The 18,611-nt window shown below is 38.8% G+C and overlaps 1 protein-coding gene across 2 annotated transcripts in view; it reads right to left on the bottom strand.

Moving 5' to 3' along the window:
* Positions 1-18,611, bottom strand: part of mcama (melanoma cell adhesion molecule a) — a 57,126-nt gene that overhangs the window by 4,963 nt on the left and 33,552 nt on the right. Inside the window, exons 2-13 of one of the 2 annotated variants that reach the window (XM_026182990.2) lie at positions 15,157-15,287; positions 13,174-13,399; positions 12,991-13,061; positions 12,764-12,851; positions 12,029-12,208; positions 10,816-10,943; positions 9,302-9,446; positions 8,639-8,754; positions 8,253-8,394; positions 3,733-3,863; positions 3,398-3,539; positions 726-761 (exon numbers count right to left, since the gene is read on the bottom strand). In XM_026182990.2, coding sequence (XP_026038775.1) covers positions 726-761; positions 3,398-3,539; positions 3,733-3,863; positions 8,253-8,394; positions 8,639-8,754; positions 9,302-9,446; positions 10,816-10,943; positions 12,029-12,208; positions 12,764-12,851; positions 12,991-13,061; positions 13,174-13,399; positions 15,157-15,287 — 1,536 coding nt within the window. The remainder of the gene's footprint in view (positions 1-725; positions 762-3,397; positions 3,540-3,732; positions 3,864-8,252; positions 8,395-8,638; positions 8,755-9,301; positions 9,447-10,815; positions 10,944-12,028; positions 12,209-12,763; positions 12,852-12,990; positions 13,062-13,173; positions 13,400-15,156; positions 15,288-18,611) is intronic. The other variant, XM_026182991.2, reaches the window with a different exon arrangement.

Here is an 18,611-nt window from a genome sequence, read left to right as displayed (position 1 = left end):
TAAAAATACACATAACTGCAGTATTTTGAGTCCAGCCAATCTCCATGTGAGATAACTACAGCTCCCGATAACGCAGTAAATAAAAGTAAACAAGAATTTACTTCCTATGAGCACTCTACCCTAAATGGAGCACACACTGGGTTTTTTACTGTTGTTTTGGTTCCTTTGTATGGCCCATAGGGCCGATGAAGATTTAACAGTGACTGCTCAGATAACGTCAGAAAATTACTTTAATGCCCCTCGCCACAAATAAGTGCAAATTTTCCAGGTATGTAAAAATCTGCTGTAAAACAAGAGGGGTGTCTGGAAAAGTCAGTAAAAGTGAGACAGTGTCTGTTTTTAGTGTTTAATAAGTTATTTTATTTGTTTTAAAAATTCTGGTATAAATAAATAGTATTTGTACCAGGGCAGAGTGTTTGGTCTACGTACCATTCTAGCTTCTGCTGTGCTTGAATTTGCTGGTGTTACGATTTTTTAGTCTATATCAAACAGAATATTTAATGTGCCCACAGGCCATCCCAAAGATCTGCCAGCGAACCAAAGACAGGACTCGTATCGAGTCACTGAAAAGGATTGATAAATAATGTATGGACTCATCCAACCCTTCACTGTCACACACAAAACTTAAGTCAAAAGCGTGAAAACTGAGACACAAGTTGATAGAAAGTGAACGAAAGAAAAATAGGCGTCTTTAACAAGAAGAGACTGAAGGGCAATAATCTTACCAGGAGTGAAGGGAGCAGTTGTGGTGACCCTGGGAACTGTGAACAAGTAGAACAAAACTTAGAGCGGGTAGCTGTTCATGTCTACCAACATCCGCAGAGCACACACAGACACTCAGATTTAACTGGATTCTTTTCATTTATTATAAAAATCTACTTGGACTGTGTAACACAAGTTTCTGAAGCATGCAAAGCACTTTTCAAAGAATCAATAATGAGTCACTCAAAGATGTTCAAAAAGCTACTTTAACATGCGCCCTTATTCACAAGGGGTCGCCACAGCGGGTAGCTCCACATATTTGATTTAGCAGACTTTTACGCCAGATGCCCTTCTCGACACAAACCCCGAGGGATTTGTGTCTCCTCCTTGGACCGGAGCAGGGATTTTTCACTTGTTAGATATTTGATCATTTAAACAAAGATCAGTTTATTAGCTGGAACAAGGGAAAGTTTCAGATATTGTTTAAAACATAGCTACCAGTTATTGAGTTCAGTTTGGTAGCTGCAGGCTTCTTTCGTTTTATTCAACTGAATGTGCTTTTTTTTTCTTTTACTTCGATCTAAATCTGAGGTTTAATGCAGCAGCCTTCAAGCAATCACAAGACTTAAAGAGATGTTAAAAAAAGAAAGAAAGAAATACTTTGGTTTTTCAAAGATATGTTTGAAAATATCCATGATATCCAAGAATCCATGAGAACCTTTTTATCAGTAATCATAGGGAGACGTGTAATTTTCTGAGAGGCCAAAATAGGTAAGAATCACTGCATTTATGTGATAAACTAAGGTGTGATGTATTTACTGTGGTCTAAACCTCTTAACAATCATTACCACTGACATTCATTCAAATTAAGTCTGATACGAGGTGTCATCATAAAGCCTTTGTGTGACATCCGTGTCACAAATGTCATGTAACATCCGCAAGTACCTTAAGAGGACACATTTTACTATCACAGAGACTGTCGAGGTGGACCGGACAATAAAACAAAAGAAAGCTTTATTCTGTCAAGGAATAGAGCTGCATCTATATTTCTTACAGAAGGAGACACAGACAGAGACTTTAGATGCTACTGTAAAATTTTAAACCCTTTTGCTATCTGTGACTAGAAGTCTGACTTTGTTTATCCCTAATCTAGAACTAACCTGCTCTGGAGCAGATTAGTACAAGCCTTCAGTCAGGAGCATGACCAGGAGCATGCTCAGCACATTCATTTGCAATATGAATTAATTGCTAAGGGTAAGATTATAAAAACCAAACTTCACGAGGAAACCACGTGAGCAAGTGGTGTGCACCACTCTAAGCCATTTTCAGTCATCACTCACCCTACTCGAGTCCCTGTAACTTTGTCCTTCAAACCTAACTTCCAGAGAGAGATTTTAAAGAGGGAGGAAAGGGATTTGGGAAGCTCTGCCCAAGGAATGACTTTAAAGGTGAGATTGGTCAAATTTAAAGCAGGTGTGTTTTTTTGATTTTTTATGGATGGGGGAGTTAATAGCTTCACCTCATGAATGCATTCTGGCCTAACGGGTCTTCTGAAAAAACAAAAAACAAAACAAAAACAGAAGACATGTTAGGCCTGGGCTTCTTGGGCTGAGGAGGAGGGAAAGTTCACCAAACCTTGAATGATTTGGGGGCTACAATAAGTTCATCAAATAAGAAAGACCCACGCTGAGTTACAATTATAGTGCATGAGAAGTAGTGATGTTTGGTTAAAATGTGACAATAAATTTTTTGGTGTGTCCTCAAAGTGCCTGAAAAATGCATTTAATCTATTTAATACTAAAAAGTCATCTGCTTGTTTTATATCATCTCACGGTACCCTGAGACTCTTCTTTGCAGACATGTATGCACGCAAACATCACCACATATATTTGTACCACATTTTCTCTATATTGCTTATTTTATTGTTTTTTATTATAATATTCATGTTGAAAGTCCAGCGTGTTTTTGAAAGTCGTGTATTTTCAATGTGCAAATACGAAGGAAATCAGACACTAACGTTGTGCACTGGGACGTTACTAATGATTAAGAAAAAGTATGAAGAAGATGTTTGAGGGCTTTCTCCATATGTGAATTCACAAAGCATAATCAACACACCAGCAGTGCCTCTACAAAATGTTTCATTTCTCCAACTGCACGGATAAAAGGAATCAGCATTATGAATACTGAGCAAATGACTTCTGATTAGATTTAGGAAAATAAATGTTTTCTGGAAAAACCATGTTTCCAATCTTTCCTTTTGCACAGTTATTACAGAGCAGGCGGCTAGTAAGTAAATGGAAAATGTATTTGAAGATTTAATGTTAGAACCAGGGCGAGCTAATGATGTTCATTCATTTAGACTTGAAAAGCAAAATAAGTTTTAAGTTTCAGCACTGATGCTGCCTGGAAGAGGTCAGAAAATTCTGTCCTCTTCATAGCTGTACTTTTTAACTCCCTTAATTAGCCAGGAGCCAAATATTGTGCAAGAGTTGTGGCACTGTGTGTAACAGTCCTGTCAAATGGGAATGCAAGCTGGAATTAAACGAGCTAAAAGATGAAAGAAAACTTGTAAAGCTCTTTAGCACCGAGAGTTTCCAAACTAGCATGCTGGAGCAAAGGTTAGCATTGGGAAAACATATATGTAAATGAAGTCATAGTTATAGTGTTCTGGTGTAAGTGAGAGAGAGGCACTTACTGGCTTTGATTTTGAAAATCTTGACGCCAGAGCCCCTGTCACTGGAAACGTTGCACTCAGCGGTGATGTCCGAGGTGACTTTGACCGATACCACGCTGTGAGTCATGTGCTTATGTGTTTTTTTATCCACTTCATGCCAGCTCTGTGGAGACACACAAACACACTAACTAAAGCTGGACTAAAGCTGTTTGAGAATACTGTAATAAATGCTAGCATCATCGTGACATGTAAACAATAATAACAAATCGAGCTAGCTTCGACTGAACATGAACATTGTAGGACAAATGTCATCTCCCACTGTGAAGTAAGTTTGCACTGCGAGGCAGACTAAGTACCTGGCTGCCAGTGATGTTCCAGGAGATGCTTGGCAGTGGATTGCCCAGAGCCTCACAGCTCAGGTTCACCACCCTGCCTTCCACTTCATCTAGCTGGACCTCCTCCTCTGAACCCACCAGTTCAGGACCACCTAGAAGCACACATAAAGAAATGAAGATCATTACATGTCAGTGACAACACGGTCAAACTCTCACAGCCTTAATGAAGTCTTTCTAGTTTAAGTTCTAAGAATCACCACAAATCCCATCACTTGGCTGACATTTACTGTAATTAGTTTTCAGGGCAAATCAGAGGGATGTAAAAACAGAGGGAGCAAGTCATGACCAATAAAGAGAGTGCAACAAAAACATGTCCACATATCTAATGCTGTTTTCACAATTCATTTTTTCCCTCCAGGTCACATAGGTCCTCCTCTCAATAACTTCTCTCAGAGAAACTAAAGGGCTTTGCTGTTATTGCCCCCAGACTCTAGAGTAGTCTGCCAGCCCATGTAACAACCTGTGCAATCAATGACGCTTGTACGTCACCTCTAAAACCTCAAAACTGCCTATTTTAGTCAAACATTTGTCGCTCTTCAATTTCAACAGTTTTTCCACCACTATTAGAGTTTGTGGGGTTTTTTTAACCCTATGTCTAAATTTTATTTTGCCATGTTTATTATATTTTATTGCTGCTATTGTTCTTGTGTTATTGTAAGGAGACCTTGAGGGTCTTAAAGGCGCCTATAAATAAAATGTATTATTATTATTAATATTATTATTATTAGGTATATATTTATTTTTATTTTTGACTTATTCTGAAATTGTTCTTTTTTTTTGGAGACCTAGAAAACACTTGGGGTCAACTAATAGTTATAAAATGCATTATATGAATAAAATTGACATGACTTGATATGTGAACTCTGAAGAATGCAAATCAAGTCTGAAGTTGCCCAAAGCGCTCTTTTCTCAAATCCAACAGATGCAGGACACAGAACACAGAAAGCTCGATGCATTCTGCACGCTGAAAATACTTTTCAGCGCGGGGTGGTGTCTGACTAGAGCATGCCAAAGGCAGAACACATGACTGCTGTGAATTCTCCACATAATTATCTGCTCTACCCAAACAAATGGGGAAAATTCTTTAATGTGTTGTCTGAGTGATTTGCACATTTGCAATCTAGAATGGAGCTCCTCGGGGTCATTTCTCGAGTATTTTACAAATGGTGTGTAAAAGCTCGATTCTCAGGCACAGAGATAACAGTCCTGTTTTAGAAACCAAAAACATCCACATTACGAGGTTGCAGGGATGGTAAAGTTGAAGTTGCACAATTGTCACCCAAGAGGTCACAGTTTGTAAAGTGAATAGTTTACTAAATTAAGTTGATTTTCACTCGCTTTAGTTCTGCTTTCAACTACGGGCTGACTGACTAACAGTTACCAGTTACCAACATCCATTATTACTGCAATATATAACTGCACAAAATGCTAAGAAACAATTGCTAAATAGCTACAGTAGTAATTTGTACACTCTTTTCAAAAACCTTAAAACTGAACCTTTGAGTCAATTCATGCAGTTGCAGGATGGTGGAAATTATGAGTGTGACACAGTCAAGGCCCATGAATAGCAGCAAGTTGGTTAAATGGGGGGAAATTATGACTTTTTTTGAGTGGAGCAAACCACCATCTAAAGAAAAGAAGAAAAAAAGCACAGGAAGTCTTGCATAAGCTTGTCTTGTGACTTCAGTTGGATGTCAACAGCCCTCAGTACGAGCACTTCATCTGTCAGTAGACGTTCTCTAACACTAGCATGGTGCCAACCAAGTGTGAAAGACGCCCTCAACCAAACATGTCTTCTCAGAGAAACTAAGTTACTTTGATTTATCTTTATTACAATTTTCCAACCTCACCTAATTTTCACTCTAATATTGTTTATTTCCCATTGGTTTGTCGTTATTATTATTATTTTTTCTTTTTAGTCACGCTTCATCATTTTCTTGGCTCTCCACTGGGACCCAATCTGTGGATCGCACTAAACCATCCAACCAGTAGCATTACTGAGAGTTGAAAAACTGTCTAAAGTCTTTCATCTTTAATAAAATGATCAGCGTTCTGCTCTACCAGGTGTAACAATTGAGTTTAACATCCAGGCATCCATGAAAATGGAATTTATGACCTTTAACGGAGTTAGAAGTTAGCAGGAAGTTAGCTCGCTAGCTTCTATCTAAATACAATATAGCATGTCCTGACTGCGGGGTTTTAGAAACAAATTAAAACGTACAGCTCTGTTATCACTTCCAACATAACTGAAGACAGAAAACTAAACAGCAGTGACGTTTGTAGGGTTACTGAAGTTTGGCTAGCTGGTATATAATGATGTGCTACGTGACCGCTAGCGACACAGCTATGTTAGCATAATATAAACAAGCTAACTTTTTTTCCACTCGATAAAAGTTAACGTGAGTGTTCTCGGTGGTCAGGAACAAATGTAATCGCATGGCAGGATGCTGTAAAAGGACCAAACTTCAGCCAGGAGAACAACTGAGATAATCCATCCACAATACGAGGTTAGTCATTCATATACTGCTGCATGGGCTGGGCTGTAGTTACATCCTAAGGGTTTAAAAACTGAGCTTAAATAAATGATTAGCGGTAATAAAAGCCAAGGGAGGTCAACAGTGATCACTGACTGTTTTAGGAACTTTTTGAGATTAAATAGAAGAAAATGCATAACATTAAACATGTTAGCGACACAAAAGCCATATTAAACGCAGACTACTTTAGGCCTGGAAGTAGGATTCGTGATGACCGGATAGATAGTTAGTTAGCATATCGTTAAGGCTGGATCAGGTGAGACCGAACCCACCCTTGTTAAGCTGCAATAGCCTTAAGCTTCTGGGAATTTCCCATGATGGACAAATGTTTCTTCTTCACTCACCTCTTTTCATTCTGTGCCTTTATAAACTACTCTGTATTAGTTATTATTAATCTCTGGCCCTTTTCCACAGTCTGTCTTTTGTCTTGTCTCCCCCAACTCACCATCAATCAGGCAGAGGTTAGCCCCTCTGTGAGCCTGGTTATACCAAATATTAAAAAGGTTTCTCCTTTCCAATGTCATCAGTGTCACTGCCAAGGTTGTGTGATTGTTGTTGTTTTCTCTGTATTATTGTAGGGTGTCTACATAACTCTCTCTCCCTCTATATACACATATACATTATATATATATATATATATATATATATATATATATATATATATATATATATATATATATATATATATATATATATATATATATATATATATATTAGGGGTGCAACAATACACAAAATTCACGGTTCGGTTTGATACTTTGGTGTCACAGTTCGATATTTTTTCGATACAAAAAAATGTTCATGCTTTTTTAATTTGTCATTTATTAAATTTATAAATATATATTTTAACTCAAAAGTACAGTTTTTAAATTTAATGTTGCTGAAACAACAAAGTAATAAAAAAATAAATCTATCTGATCGAGAAATCACTCATCTTTGGAAAAGAGAGTTTATTACAGAGAAATGGCTCTTTCCAAAATAAAAGCTATACTATACGCTTCTTCTGGGCTATACTCTCAGCAGCATATTAAACATATCAGGTCCCCATAAGGAGAATCATGTGCTAACGGCTGTCTAAATGACTCAGGTAAAGTTTGTAGCATGCGTGCTTGTTGTTTTTGTCTGCTTCCACTTGTCTTTGCACTAGGATGATGTCGGCGTAAATGTGCAGTCATATTCGTTGTATTCCCACTAGTGCTGTCAGCGTTAATCTCATTGAAATGATGTTAACGCCACAACACGGCAAATCTCCGTTAACGAGCTACCGCGGATCGCCCCGTGCGTGGGGCTGGACTGCGTCAACACGTTAACGTGCTAACGCAGTAGTTCCCAGTAGTTGAGCATTGTGTTGCACATCCGACATTCAGGGTCATACTTCACATGAAGACCAAAATAGTTCCAAAGTCCAGATCTGAATGAGGGTGGGGGAGGTTCAATTTGCCATGTTGCAACGAGCTTAGCTTCTGTCTTGCTAGCTTGTGCTGCGCTCAGTGGATCTGCGCTCGACAGTACAGCCTAGGCGGAGTAGTCGAACGCAGATCCACTGAGCTCTCAACACAGACAGCATCGTCAGAAGAAAAGTTGATAAAATAAATTTAAAAAAATTGTATTGTTCGATATAAATGCGTACCAAACCAAAAGAACTGTATCAAACGGTTCAATATCGATATGAGTATCGTTGCACCCCTAATACACATATACATATATATACACACATATATATATATATATATATATATACATATATATATATATATATATATATATATATATATATATATATATATATATATATATATATATATATATATATATATATATATATGTACACACACACATTTACATTATATACATATAATACATCAAATTGGGGGGAAAAAAGAAAAACGATTTCCTTGCAAGTAAAAGTGATGGGAAGTTGTTCTAGCAGTGCAGGGGATTACTAACCTTGGACGATGATTTTAACAAAACCGTTGGTTTTCAGGTTAGGCAGGGAGGGGACCGTCACCTCACATTTATACACCCCACTTCTTTCATAGGTGGCATTCTGCAGGTGGAACGTGTTCCCTCGACCCACCACCATCCCATCCTATACATATCCACAGAAAAGATGCACAAACATAAAAAAAGGCTATGATAGCTGGTCAATCCACTGTGGCTACTACAGAAACATCATCTCATCTATTAAATAGACTGGAACAGTCGCAGAAATGTATCTTCCCTTCAAGGAGAACTAGAACAGCAGTGATGTTTACTTACTTCTGTTTCTTTCTTTTTTACTCTGATCAAAGGAAGCAGCTGTAAACTCAGTGTTGTGTTTTAAAGGTTCATACCTTGTACCAGACAGTAGATGTTGAGCGGGAGGACAGAGCATTGCAGGTTGCAGTCAGATCTTCTCCTTTGTGCATTAACTCTTCATCTTTTGGTACCACAACAGCTGTATCCAAATCTGGACACAAGAAAAAGAGACAAAACAAGATATGTGAAAACACAGTTTAAAACAGGCTGTAATTAACAGAGTAAAAGAATCTGTGAATTAAACTTGGTTTTGAACCAAAAAATATGCAAGCCAAGCTTGCCAATTAACAGAAATGCAAAACTCAAAAGTCTGCAAAGACAGGCAGGAATTACGTCCATTGAGCTGTTGGGCAGCTTTGAAGGTTTAATAGTAACAGCAGCTTAACATCCCCCCAAAAAACCCAGAACAGCAATGAAGAAACCATGTACTGTAGAACAAAATACACAGAATTAAAATTAAAAGCCTTTTTTCTAGCAGAAGCAGAAAGATTTACTTTGTGGTAAATACAGGATATGTCGAGTTTAAATCAACATCAGAGCTTCTTACTATAATATAAGAAAAAAATATTTAAAATTAGAGAAAGAAAGTCTTCAGGTTTAGAGGGAAACCTGAGAATTATTAGTAAACTTTCATTTGTACAAAACTGTTTCCTCCCATATGTAAGTATGTATGCCATTCATATCAAGTTGCTCCTTACAATGCACTTTGAGCTCCACTTCTCCTTTGACTTCCATGACGCCATCGCCTTTCAGAGGGTGACATTGGTAGGTGCCGCTATCTTTCCGTGACACTGATGACAGGATCAACACATCCCTACTGCTCTCGAAATTCACATCAGGCTCCTGCAACAAATACTTTCATTTTAATTTTCATCTAAATACATTTTACTTTGGTGTAAAAGCAATAACAGGTAATAATAGTTTGCCTTTGACTTCACTGTACCATATTTGGGCTTGATTAAAAAAAAAAAAAGATAAATGCCTAATTGAAAATATTATTGGCAGGAAGCAAAAAAGCAGTAATTGACTTTTATCTATCAAAAACAGAATCTGTGGTTGGCAAAGAGTTTCCTCAATCCTCTAGTGAATCAAGTAGTCTTTTGTGTCCTCTTAGAGAACGACCAAAGACAGACTCAAAATTAGTAACTTTAAACACAAATATTTGATGAATTAAAAGCAGATCCTTTCTTGTAACCTGCTATCTTAGACAGACAGTCACTTAGAAAAAGAGTTGATTTTTTTGTCCAACTTTACCAAAATCTTCTGAAGGGACAACAACAAAGTCACCCACTATTTATGGGTGAGTCCATTAATAATAAGCACATATGGCCAGACAATTACCAAGTGTACGTACGAGAAAGCAAAACTAAAAGGCACATAATGTCTGTTGCATTATTCATTACAGTGCAAAAACATTCTGTATACAGCTATGATACAACTGTTAATACATCATGAAAGGTCTTATGGACATTAAAAGTGATGGGGTGAGTTATTAAAACTTTTCAAGATCTGTTTATCTGAAATTCCAGAAATTGGCTAGAGTCAAGAACACAAATTTTTGTTTCACCTTCATAAATACTAGTATGATCAGGACAGTGTAGTAAGGATCTTGTAACAAAAGAGTTCATTTTACAGTTCTGTTTATCATTCAATGGATGTTCCACACTTCAAACGGCTTGACTGACATCATTTTTTTACCATCTTGTCTGAGTTTTTAGCTGTTACTGTGTGAATAAATCATGTAACCTCGATGATGGCTTAACAAAATGGAGAACTTTTCTTTATTTTCTCAGAAAAAAATCTTTTCCAATTACTCTTATGTGCCCAAGTCAACAACCGCGAATAAAAAACCCTGACAGCCAAGTTAAGAAAAGTTGACAAAAGTGGACAATACAAAAACTCAGCTCACTGCCACTTCAACTTTTCTTAATTCGGCTGAGCTGAGGTTTTTCATTGTCTATAAGTACAATGAGTGCGTGTCTGACATGGGAATGAGTCCTACCCATGAGCCCTGTCATTGTGGCCTCTGGTCTCAGACCCCAGCCTGGACCTGCAGGGTCAGAGCTGACAGAGTCTTCATAGACCTTGCACACTCATGTCTACATGGGTCCCTGTGAGCTATGCATATCAAAAACATTCCCTACATGTCTCTTGTGTGTCACCCATTCTCTCTCTGGGACTTGCAGGATGAGAAAAGGCCGTCCATTCTTACTTCTACTTTGTTGAAAATGAAGTGCGGTGGGGGGTTGCCATCACCCTGGCAACGCAGCTCCACAGTATCCCCCTCTTTGACCAAGCCCTGGGGCGACTCCTTCCAAAGCTCCACCATGGTGGTGGGGTCTGTACGCACACACAAAATCAAATTAAGCAGGCTTATTCAGCAAGCTGTTAAAGTCACTTTATAACGCCATTTCCATATTGCTGACAGCACAGACTGCATTTGGCTCTGCCTGCCAATGAAGGAAAGATGAGATACTGAGGCTGTTAAAATTCTTATAGGTGACGGAAATTGAAATGAAGTTTGTTTTGATATTTATTTTTAGTGAAACAAGGTCATTTTATGAGTTGAGGACATTTTTAAAAAGTTGGGGCCCAAAGAAGAAACTACTGTACTACTACTGTAAACACCATCTTAGGATGAGTATGGACAGATGCTGTGAAAGACAAGAGACTTATTTTGGGATTTGTGTGATATTGTCTCTGTTTTGATGGCTTTTGTTTTTCATTCTTACAGAATAAACTAAACCAGCATGGTTAAAAATGGTGAGCAATAATAGCTGTAGCTTCAAAAACACCTTTTTGTACATTTCGATACAACAAGCATAAACGTTAACAAGTAATCACTGCAGCTCCTTTGATGTGTGTCTTATGAATATTCCACCGACTGTGAGCAAGTTCAAACAAATTAGCATCTATTACAGTAAAATGAAACACAAGCAGCTTCCTTTGAGGATGAAGCCAGTTACCCAAATACAAAACAAAGGAAAAGGATTTCATATATATCCAAGGTGTTAATATTTCTGTTACGTTATGCTCTGTTATGACACTACATATAAAAAAGTGATAATCAATTAACAACAAATGCTATAAAACAGACCAGAATGTTAGCTACAGTTCAGCTCATGATACATCACAACTCACAGGTTAATGTGATGTTTGAATACTAGAAATAAGGTTGTGAAATCTCTTTTAACAAATTATCCTGTACATAAACAAATTCCCACAAACCCAGTTAACCTGGATAAACTAAAAGTTTATAAATAAACTTGATGAAAGACTAATAAAGTCATAAAGAAATAATTGCTTGACGTTATTGCTTCTAAAGATGGTTCTATAAGCTACTGAATCTTGGGTTATATATTTACTTAGTACACTTATTTTCTTAAGTTTACATGACAATATAAAAACCCTGAGTGTTAACTCACAGTGGACAGTGATGTTGACGCTTGGGGACTCGATTGTCCTGATACCGTCCGGGACAAAGAAGCTGACTTCACAGGAGAAACGGGCATCCTTGTCCTCCTTTTCCACCTTGTATTCCAGAGTGCTCTGGACGCTGTAGAGGTCACTGGACATCCGAGAGCTCAGGATCACTATGTTTACACCTGGAAATTGGACAAGACTAAATGTGAACATGCATCGACCAACACCATTATGTAATTTAATTGCAATATGCACAATGCAGCATCATGCAATCAGCTAATCTGAACAAAGTGCACATATTTTGCTCCTGTTTGAGTCCTTGTTCATGGGAACAGTTACAGAGTTACACTAGGCTAATATTGTGTTCCCATACTAACATGATCACAAGGTAAAAACACAGACATTTAACATGTAGTGGTTAACATTGTTACAACTTCAATCCAGCTTTTAGTATAGCTTGCAGGCAGTTTTTCCTCTAGTGCTGGACATTGTCAAAGGCAGCCTACATAGAGAAATATTTACTGAAGGTGATGGATGTACTGATCCAGTATGACAGCATTCTTTTAGATAACTACACGTATGCATTTTATCATTTCCTAGCTGGTATGTGCAAAAAGGATTTTCTGTTATAGTCCTGTGGGGTGTGTTTCAGAAAACTATAATAAAACAGGAGAAAAGTGAATTTTAAACAAAGGGAGATTTATTTCTTATTTGATCCATCTGCAGTTTGTACTCACGTCCTGATTCGTTCATCAGTGGCTCGCCGTCCCTGTACCAGGTGATGTTAGGTTTAGGGAAGCCGTTTCGTGTCTCACATGATGCAACCTGGGTTAAAGGTCACATAGAGAAATCTTTGCTATCTTTAACTTGGTAATTTATTTGTTTTAGTGACTTTCAGATGCCTCCTTCACATTGCCATCTCAAAGAATATTTATTTGTCAGCATCTAAAATTGAATGGCTCACCTTAGATGGTGTGTCTTTAGTGACAGATATTCCAGTAGTGACACTCTCAATCTCTGGAACATCTGGAGGAGCTGAATAAGAAACAAAAAACAATTGTAGTGGTTTATAATAAATAAAGATAGAGCTCAGTGACATTCTAAATGTTCCTTTAGATCGATTAGCTTGTTTTCTGTGCTTTCTTACCAAATACTCTGAGGTGTGTCTTGCGCACCCCGCTCCCAGCAGCCAGCCCATTAACATGGCAGTAGAATTCCCTCTCGTCAGACAGTCTGACGTCCTGGATTGAGAGTCGAGTTCCTTTCTCGTCAGTAACCACGTTAATGCGGTCGGTGTAATCTGTGCCGCTATCAATCAGTTCTTGATTGGCATCAGCGTAATAGAGCCGTGACCGCGAGCCACCACGTTCAGCCTAGTAGAGAAGGACATACAGTAAGAACATGGCATATTTAAAGTTCAATCACTCTTTTTCAGTCAACTCAGTTTTTCCTACACAGAAAAACAGTTTGCCTAATGGGCAATTCCCTGGCTTTTATTTTGAAAGTTTAGCTGTTGCTAAACAGCTATTCCTACTGACTGGCTCATGTCCCTCTGAGCTAGAAAATCATAACAAGCACTGGCATCCGAAACAAAACGTCCAAAATGGCCAAGTTGGAGTTCATCCTCGCCCCCAACCAGCCGTGGCAGATGGTTGCAGCTCCCTGAACCTGGTTCTGCCTGTTTAAAAGCAAGTTTTTCCTTCCCACTGTCACCAAGTTCTTGCTCATAAGGAGTCTGATCACTGGGTTTTCTTAATTTACCGTATTTTCACGACCATAAGGCGCACTTAAAAGTCTTAGATTTTCTTCAAAAAGTACGGCGCGCCCTATAGCGCAGTGCGCCCTGTGTGTTGTAAGGAGGACGTAGTAGAGAACACCATGAGAACGCTAAAGGGTGAAGTGTGGGCGCAACCCTGAAAATGGCAAAGAGACACGCTTATGAAGCACAGTTTAAACTGAAGGCCATCAGCTACGCGGAGGAACATGGAAATCGAGCAGCGGCGAGAGAATTTAAGATTAACGAATCGATGGTTCGCAAATGGAGGAAGCTAGAAAACAAGCTCCGGCAGGTCAAGAAAACGCAGCTGAGTTTCCGCGGACATAAGGCGAGGTGGCCCGAGTTGGAGGAAAGACTCGAGCGGTGGATCATCGAGCAAAGAACGAGCGGGAGAAGCGTTTCGACGGTCACCATTCGGCTAAAAGCAGTTTCACTTTCACTTTTTATGAAACTGTGCCATTTTTCCATCCAGGATTGTAGATGCTTGGGCTAACATGTCTGCTGGCACTGTTGTTCGAGCTTTCGCAAAAGCCGGCATCATTTCCGAGGAGCCGCACGGCACGGAAAGTGACTCTGACAGTGAAGAAAGTGAACCTGGCATGTTTGATGGAGATTTAGCGCAGCTGTTCAGTTCAGACACAGAGGATGAGGACTTCGATGGGTTTGATTGATGATAAAAATGTGAGTACCAAACTTCGTTTTGCTCCTGCTTTATTTTTAAATACGCATACTTGTATGCTTGTGTGTTGTTGATGATGACGATTACTGGTAATAAAAATGTGAGTAAGGTACCAAACTCAGGTTTGCTCCCGCTTTATTTTTAAATACGCATACGGTACTTGTATGCGCCCTGTGATCCAGTGCGCCTTATGTGTGTGTTAAATACAGTAATGGCACACATAACTGAGACTGCGCCTTTTAGTACAGTGCGTCTTATGGTCGTGAAAATACGGTACCTTAATTTAACTTACCTCAAGTTCCTTGAGCCAACCTTTGCTGTGTTTTGGTGGTATAAATAAAACAGAATTGAATAGAACTCACTTAAGAAGCTTGGATTTTTTATTTTTAAACTGCACATTTGAACCCTATTTACATAAGAAACCCTGCTATGTGAACAGATCTGCATGAATCAAAATAAATCTAAAATGAATGAGAGCCTCAAAGACTTAGGATTGCATGTTACTTCACAAATAGAGCACTTTAAGAAATCTCTGGAAATTACACAAAAGTTTGATGTTGCAACAAAAAAATGGAGCTCAGGGCTCCCTAATGGTGAGGTAATTGCTTGACTTTAAGACTTCATATAACAGCAGTTGATAGTTTCAGATAGTCTGAGCATCAATTTTCACTCACCGCAAACCACTGGATCAAAAATCTGGGCTTGCTGTCACTGTTCGTGGAGGTGTACTGGCAAAGGATCTCAGCCATGTCACCGATGTACACATCCACAGTCTCATTCATAGACAGCTCTACCTTGGCCAACACTGAAAAAGACAGAAATACATGTGCATAAATCAACTTTATGCTTCCTGTAAGCACTACATGGTTATCAAACATTATTCAGGAATCGTGTAAATCCAGAGAGCATTGTCCAGTGAAATTGGATGTATTCATCCTTACCAAACTTTAATTCTTAAAATATGTTTTACTTCTTAAAGCATTGCTCCTGACAGATGATTGACTGTCTTCTCAAGCCAAACTGAAGCTAGGCTGCCCTGTTAGCACAACAAAGAAGAAAAGGCTTCCTGTCCACATGGCATAATTTTAATCTCCCTTCTGCCTGACTGACTGTAACAAAAAAACCCACAAAAACATCTTGGCCAGAAATGTAGTTCCCTAGGCGCCGTTGGGAGAATGCAGGCAAGAAAAAGACTAGCCAGTTTGACACTGTGCTGTTGATTCAGAGAGCCAAGAGCTTTTTCAGCCATGTTGGACTTGGCTGCTGTTCCAGAGGGGCCCACTCACACAGTGATGAAAAAACAGAAGGATGGCACAATAACGTGTATTTTCTCTGCTTAATCTTGTTTGGAGTTACTTTGCAAAATGGCACAAGATACCCCCACCTTCTTACACTGTCAGGCGTCACCATGCGATAACCATTACAGTAACTTGTATATTTTCATTCACAAGTCAAGCAATCACAGGATAGAACAGATAGAACTTGTATGAACAGTTGCACTTGTGTACCCAGACAGCAAATACCAACCTCTCTTTCACACTGATTTAGCTTAAGTCAACTTTTGTATTGAGCAGATAGCTGCAGAAATAGCCGAGCTGTTGGGTGTGCCATCATCCACCGCAATTTCTTTAGCCACAGCAACACAATCTTGATTCGTAATCTGCCCTACTTCCAGATACTCCTCTGACTTTGTGTACTTCCACAAAATGAATATCAAGTTAAAGATTTGCTGTTTTTACCCACTGAATGCGAGGTCAGCCAAATTTAAATCAAGTTAGTTTGTAGAGTTTTACGGGCCGATTCCCAGAGCAGTTTCAACACATCTTATAAGATTTATTTAGTCCAGGGAATTATTCATGGATATTCCTTTAAGTCTATTAATAATTACTACATACAGATGGGGGGAAACAAATTGCATCGCAATTTTTTTTTTACCAATGGCTTCTAAAACGAAAATAAAAATAATGAGTCAGAGCTACACCATGGTGCCCTCAAGTATGTTTTCAGCGTTGGTTGAAACCGATCAAGCATGAAAGGAGCATTAAGAGTCCAGTTGCCACCCTGCTGCCCCCATTCTGCCGGCTGCTCCCCATCACCATCTTGTCAAGCCCCCCTTCCTCGGCACCAATCATTTTCGCAACTCATTTTTTTCTTTCTGTCCCTCCCTCCTCTGCGTGGGGCTATGCTCAGCCAACCATTCCTTTAAGACAACGGGCGAACTATTGTTCCCCCACCTGGGTGGACCAAATCCCCCCCTTGCACACATAAATAAAAATCCCACACACCAGTCAGCCAAAAAGTGTTATTTTCATCCAAAGCAAAGGTTAGCAACAGTTCATCATGTACTGAATACATTGTTTACTGTGACAAAGATGACGTGAAACGGCTTTGAGACAAGAAACAGATTACGGGCACTGAAGAGCAAAATATGTCACAGAAGTCAGTGTAAAAAATGCTGCGTCTCTTTGGGGCCATGCTGCTAACTTTTCAGCTAATCCGATTAGCAGTGGGGGGATTTAGCTTCGCAAGCCAACCTGGGACCAGTCTTATCTGTTCCTGTTGTGACTTTATACAGCATGGACTAAAGGACAAGCACACATGACCCATGATCTATGGAGCCTGACAACCGAAACTGCTGCCTGTGGGTGTGAATGCGCATACATTTGTGGCAGTCTGCTGTCTGTGTCTGGATGATATAGAGCTAATTAATTCAGGAAAAAAAAAACACTACTCCAGAATATTTGGATGTGTTGACAGCATGAGGGCTCTGAGTGGACCTTAACTGAGTGGCCTGTCAAGAGGACAATATAGGAGGACTGGAAGACAGACCAGTTACAATGCAAAATTATAAAATAAAACATTAAATATTAAATATAATCCATTATTCAGTCAATTTCCCATAATGACAGCAGTAAAGCAAATGAAACCACCATGCTAGAAACAAGGAACCAGGCGTGGTTGAAACATGAAGCCAAACAAACCAAGTGACTAAAACGGCACTTTCTCAAATGATCATAGTTCAGGCTTGAACTGAAAGAAGAGTTCATCTAAGGAAGCGCTGACTGAGACATTTTGGATTATTTCTGATACCAATGTTTAAAATAACAATTTAGTTTATTCAAATGAATTGAATTTTACTTATTTAGCAACAACAGTCACCTCAAGGTGCCTAAGGTAAAGAGCCTACAATAATACAGAGAAAATTCACATTTCTAATACTAATATTTATTTGTTTAGCAATAAGTTTTCAGTATAAAAACTTAGTTTTCCTCTTTTGTTTAAATATCACTAAGAATATTGTCTGAACATGTGGCTGTTTTAGTTTTCAAAACCTGTTCTCCAATGTTTTTGCATTCAAAGACCAAAAACAATCACAGTTGTTCTCTGCAGACATGTTGGTGTCCTCCATGAAAACTACCAGAGACTGTAGCAATCTGCGAGTAACACTAAGTTTTGGTGCCGCACCTTTTTGTGACCAATTACATCAACCACTCGCCAACCAGTCGGGGAATACACGTCACTGTTTCATCAGAATCAGAATCAGAAACTTTATTGTCATTGTCACGAGAACAACGAAATGAAGAATGGTCCCCGATCATTGCATCATGTAAATGCCTTCAATACAAGTGTCTATGTAGCGTGTAGATGAAGACAATTAAGATTCTTAATTAACATCTCAAATGATAAAGGCTGATGTGTGAAGTATGCACAAATTTATTAACTGCCTTGATACAATATTACTCAGACTAGGGATGTTTAGTCCGTTCTGTTGATCCAGTCTGGAATTGAATTTGTTAGAAAGTTTCAGTGGATTGCTCTCAATGTTCAGCTCAGTGATTCCTTCACATTCATTTAAGAAATTGCTTTACTTATTCTCTTATATATCTTGGCATCCAGAAGCTGAATTAGCATTGAACTGTATACAGATGTTTATGATTCCCACTAAACTGAGCACAGTGAGGTTCAAACTCTGATGTCCTCTTTGGGATAAATAACAATTTTCATTTTGTGCTACAATGATCCCTGACAGTCCTAATGTATTTATACAGACTTGTGACTATTTTTAATAAGATATAGGAAAAGAAAGAGCACTGGAGAGAATGGGCTGAGGTGGCTGAGATGGGTTGGA

Source organism: Astatotilapia calliptera, chromosome 10 (genome assembly GCF_964374335.1).
Source record: "Astatotilapia calliptera chromosome 10, fAstCal68.1, whole genome shotgun sequence".
NCBI classification, from domain to species: Eukaryota; Metazoa; Chordata; class Actinopteri; order Cichliformes; family Cichlidae; genus Astatotilapia; species Astatotilapia calliptera.
The sequence above is the reverse complement of the archived record's forward strand: the minus strand, read 5'-3'. Positions and strand labels throughout refer to the sequence as shown.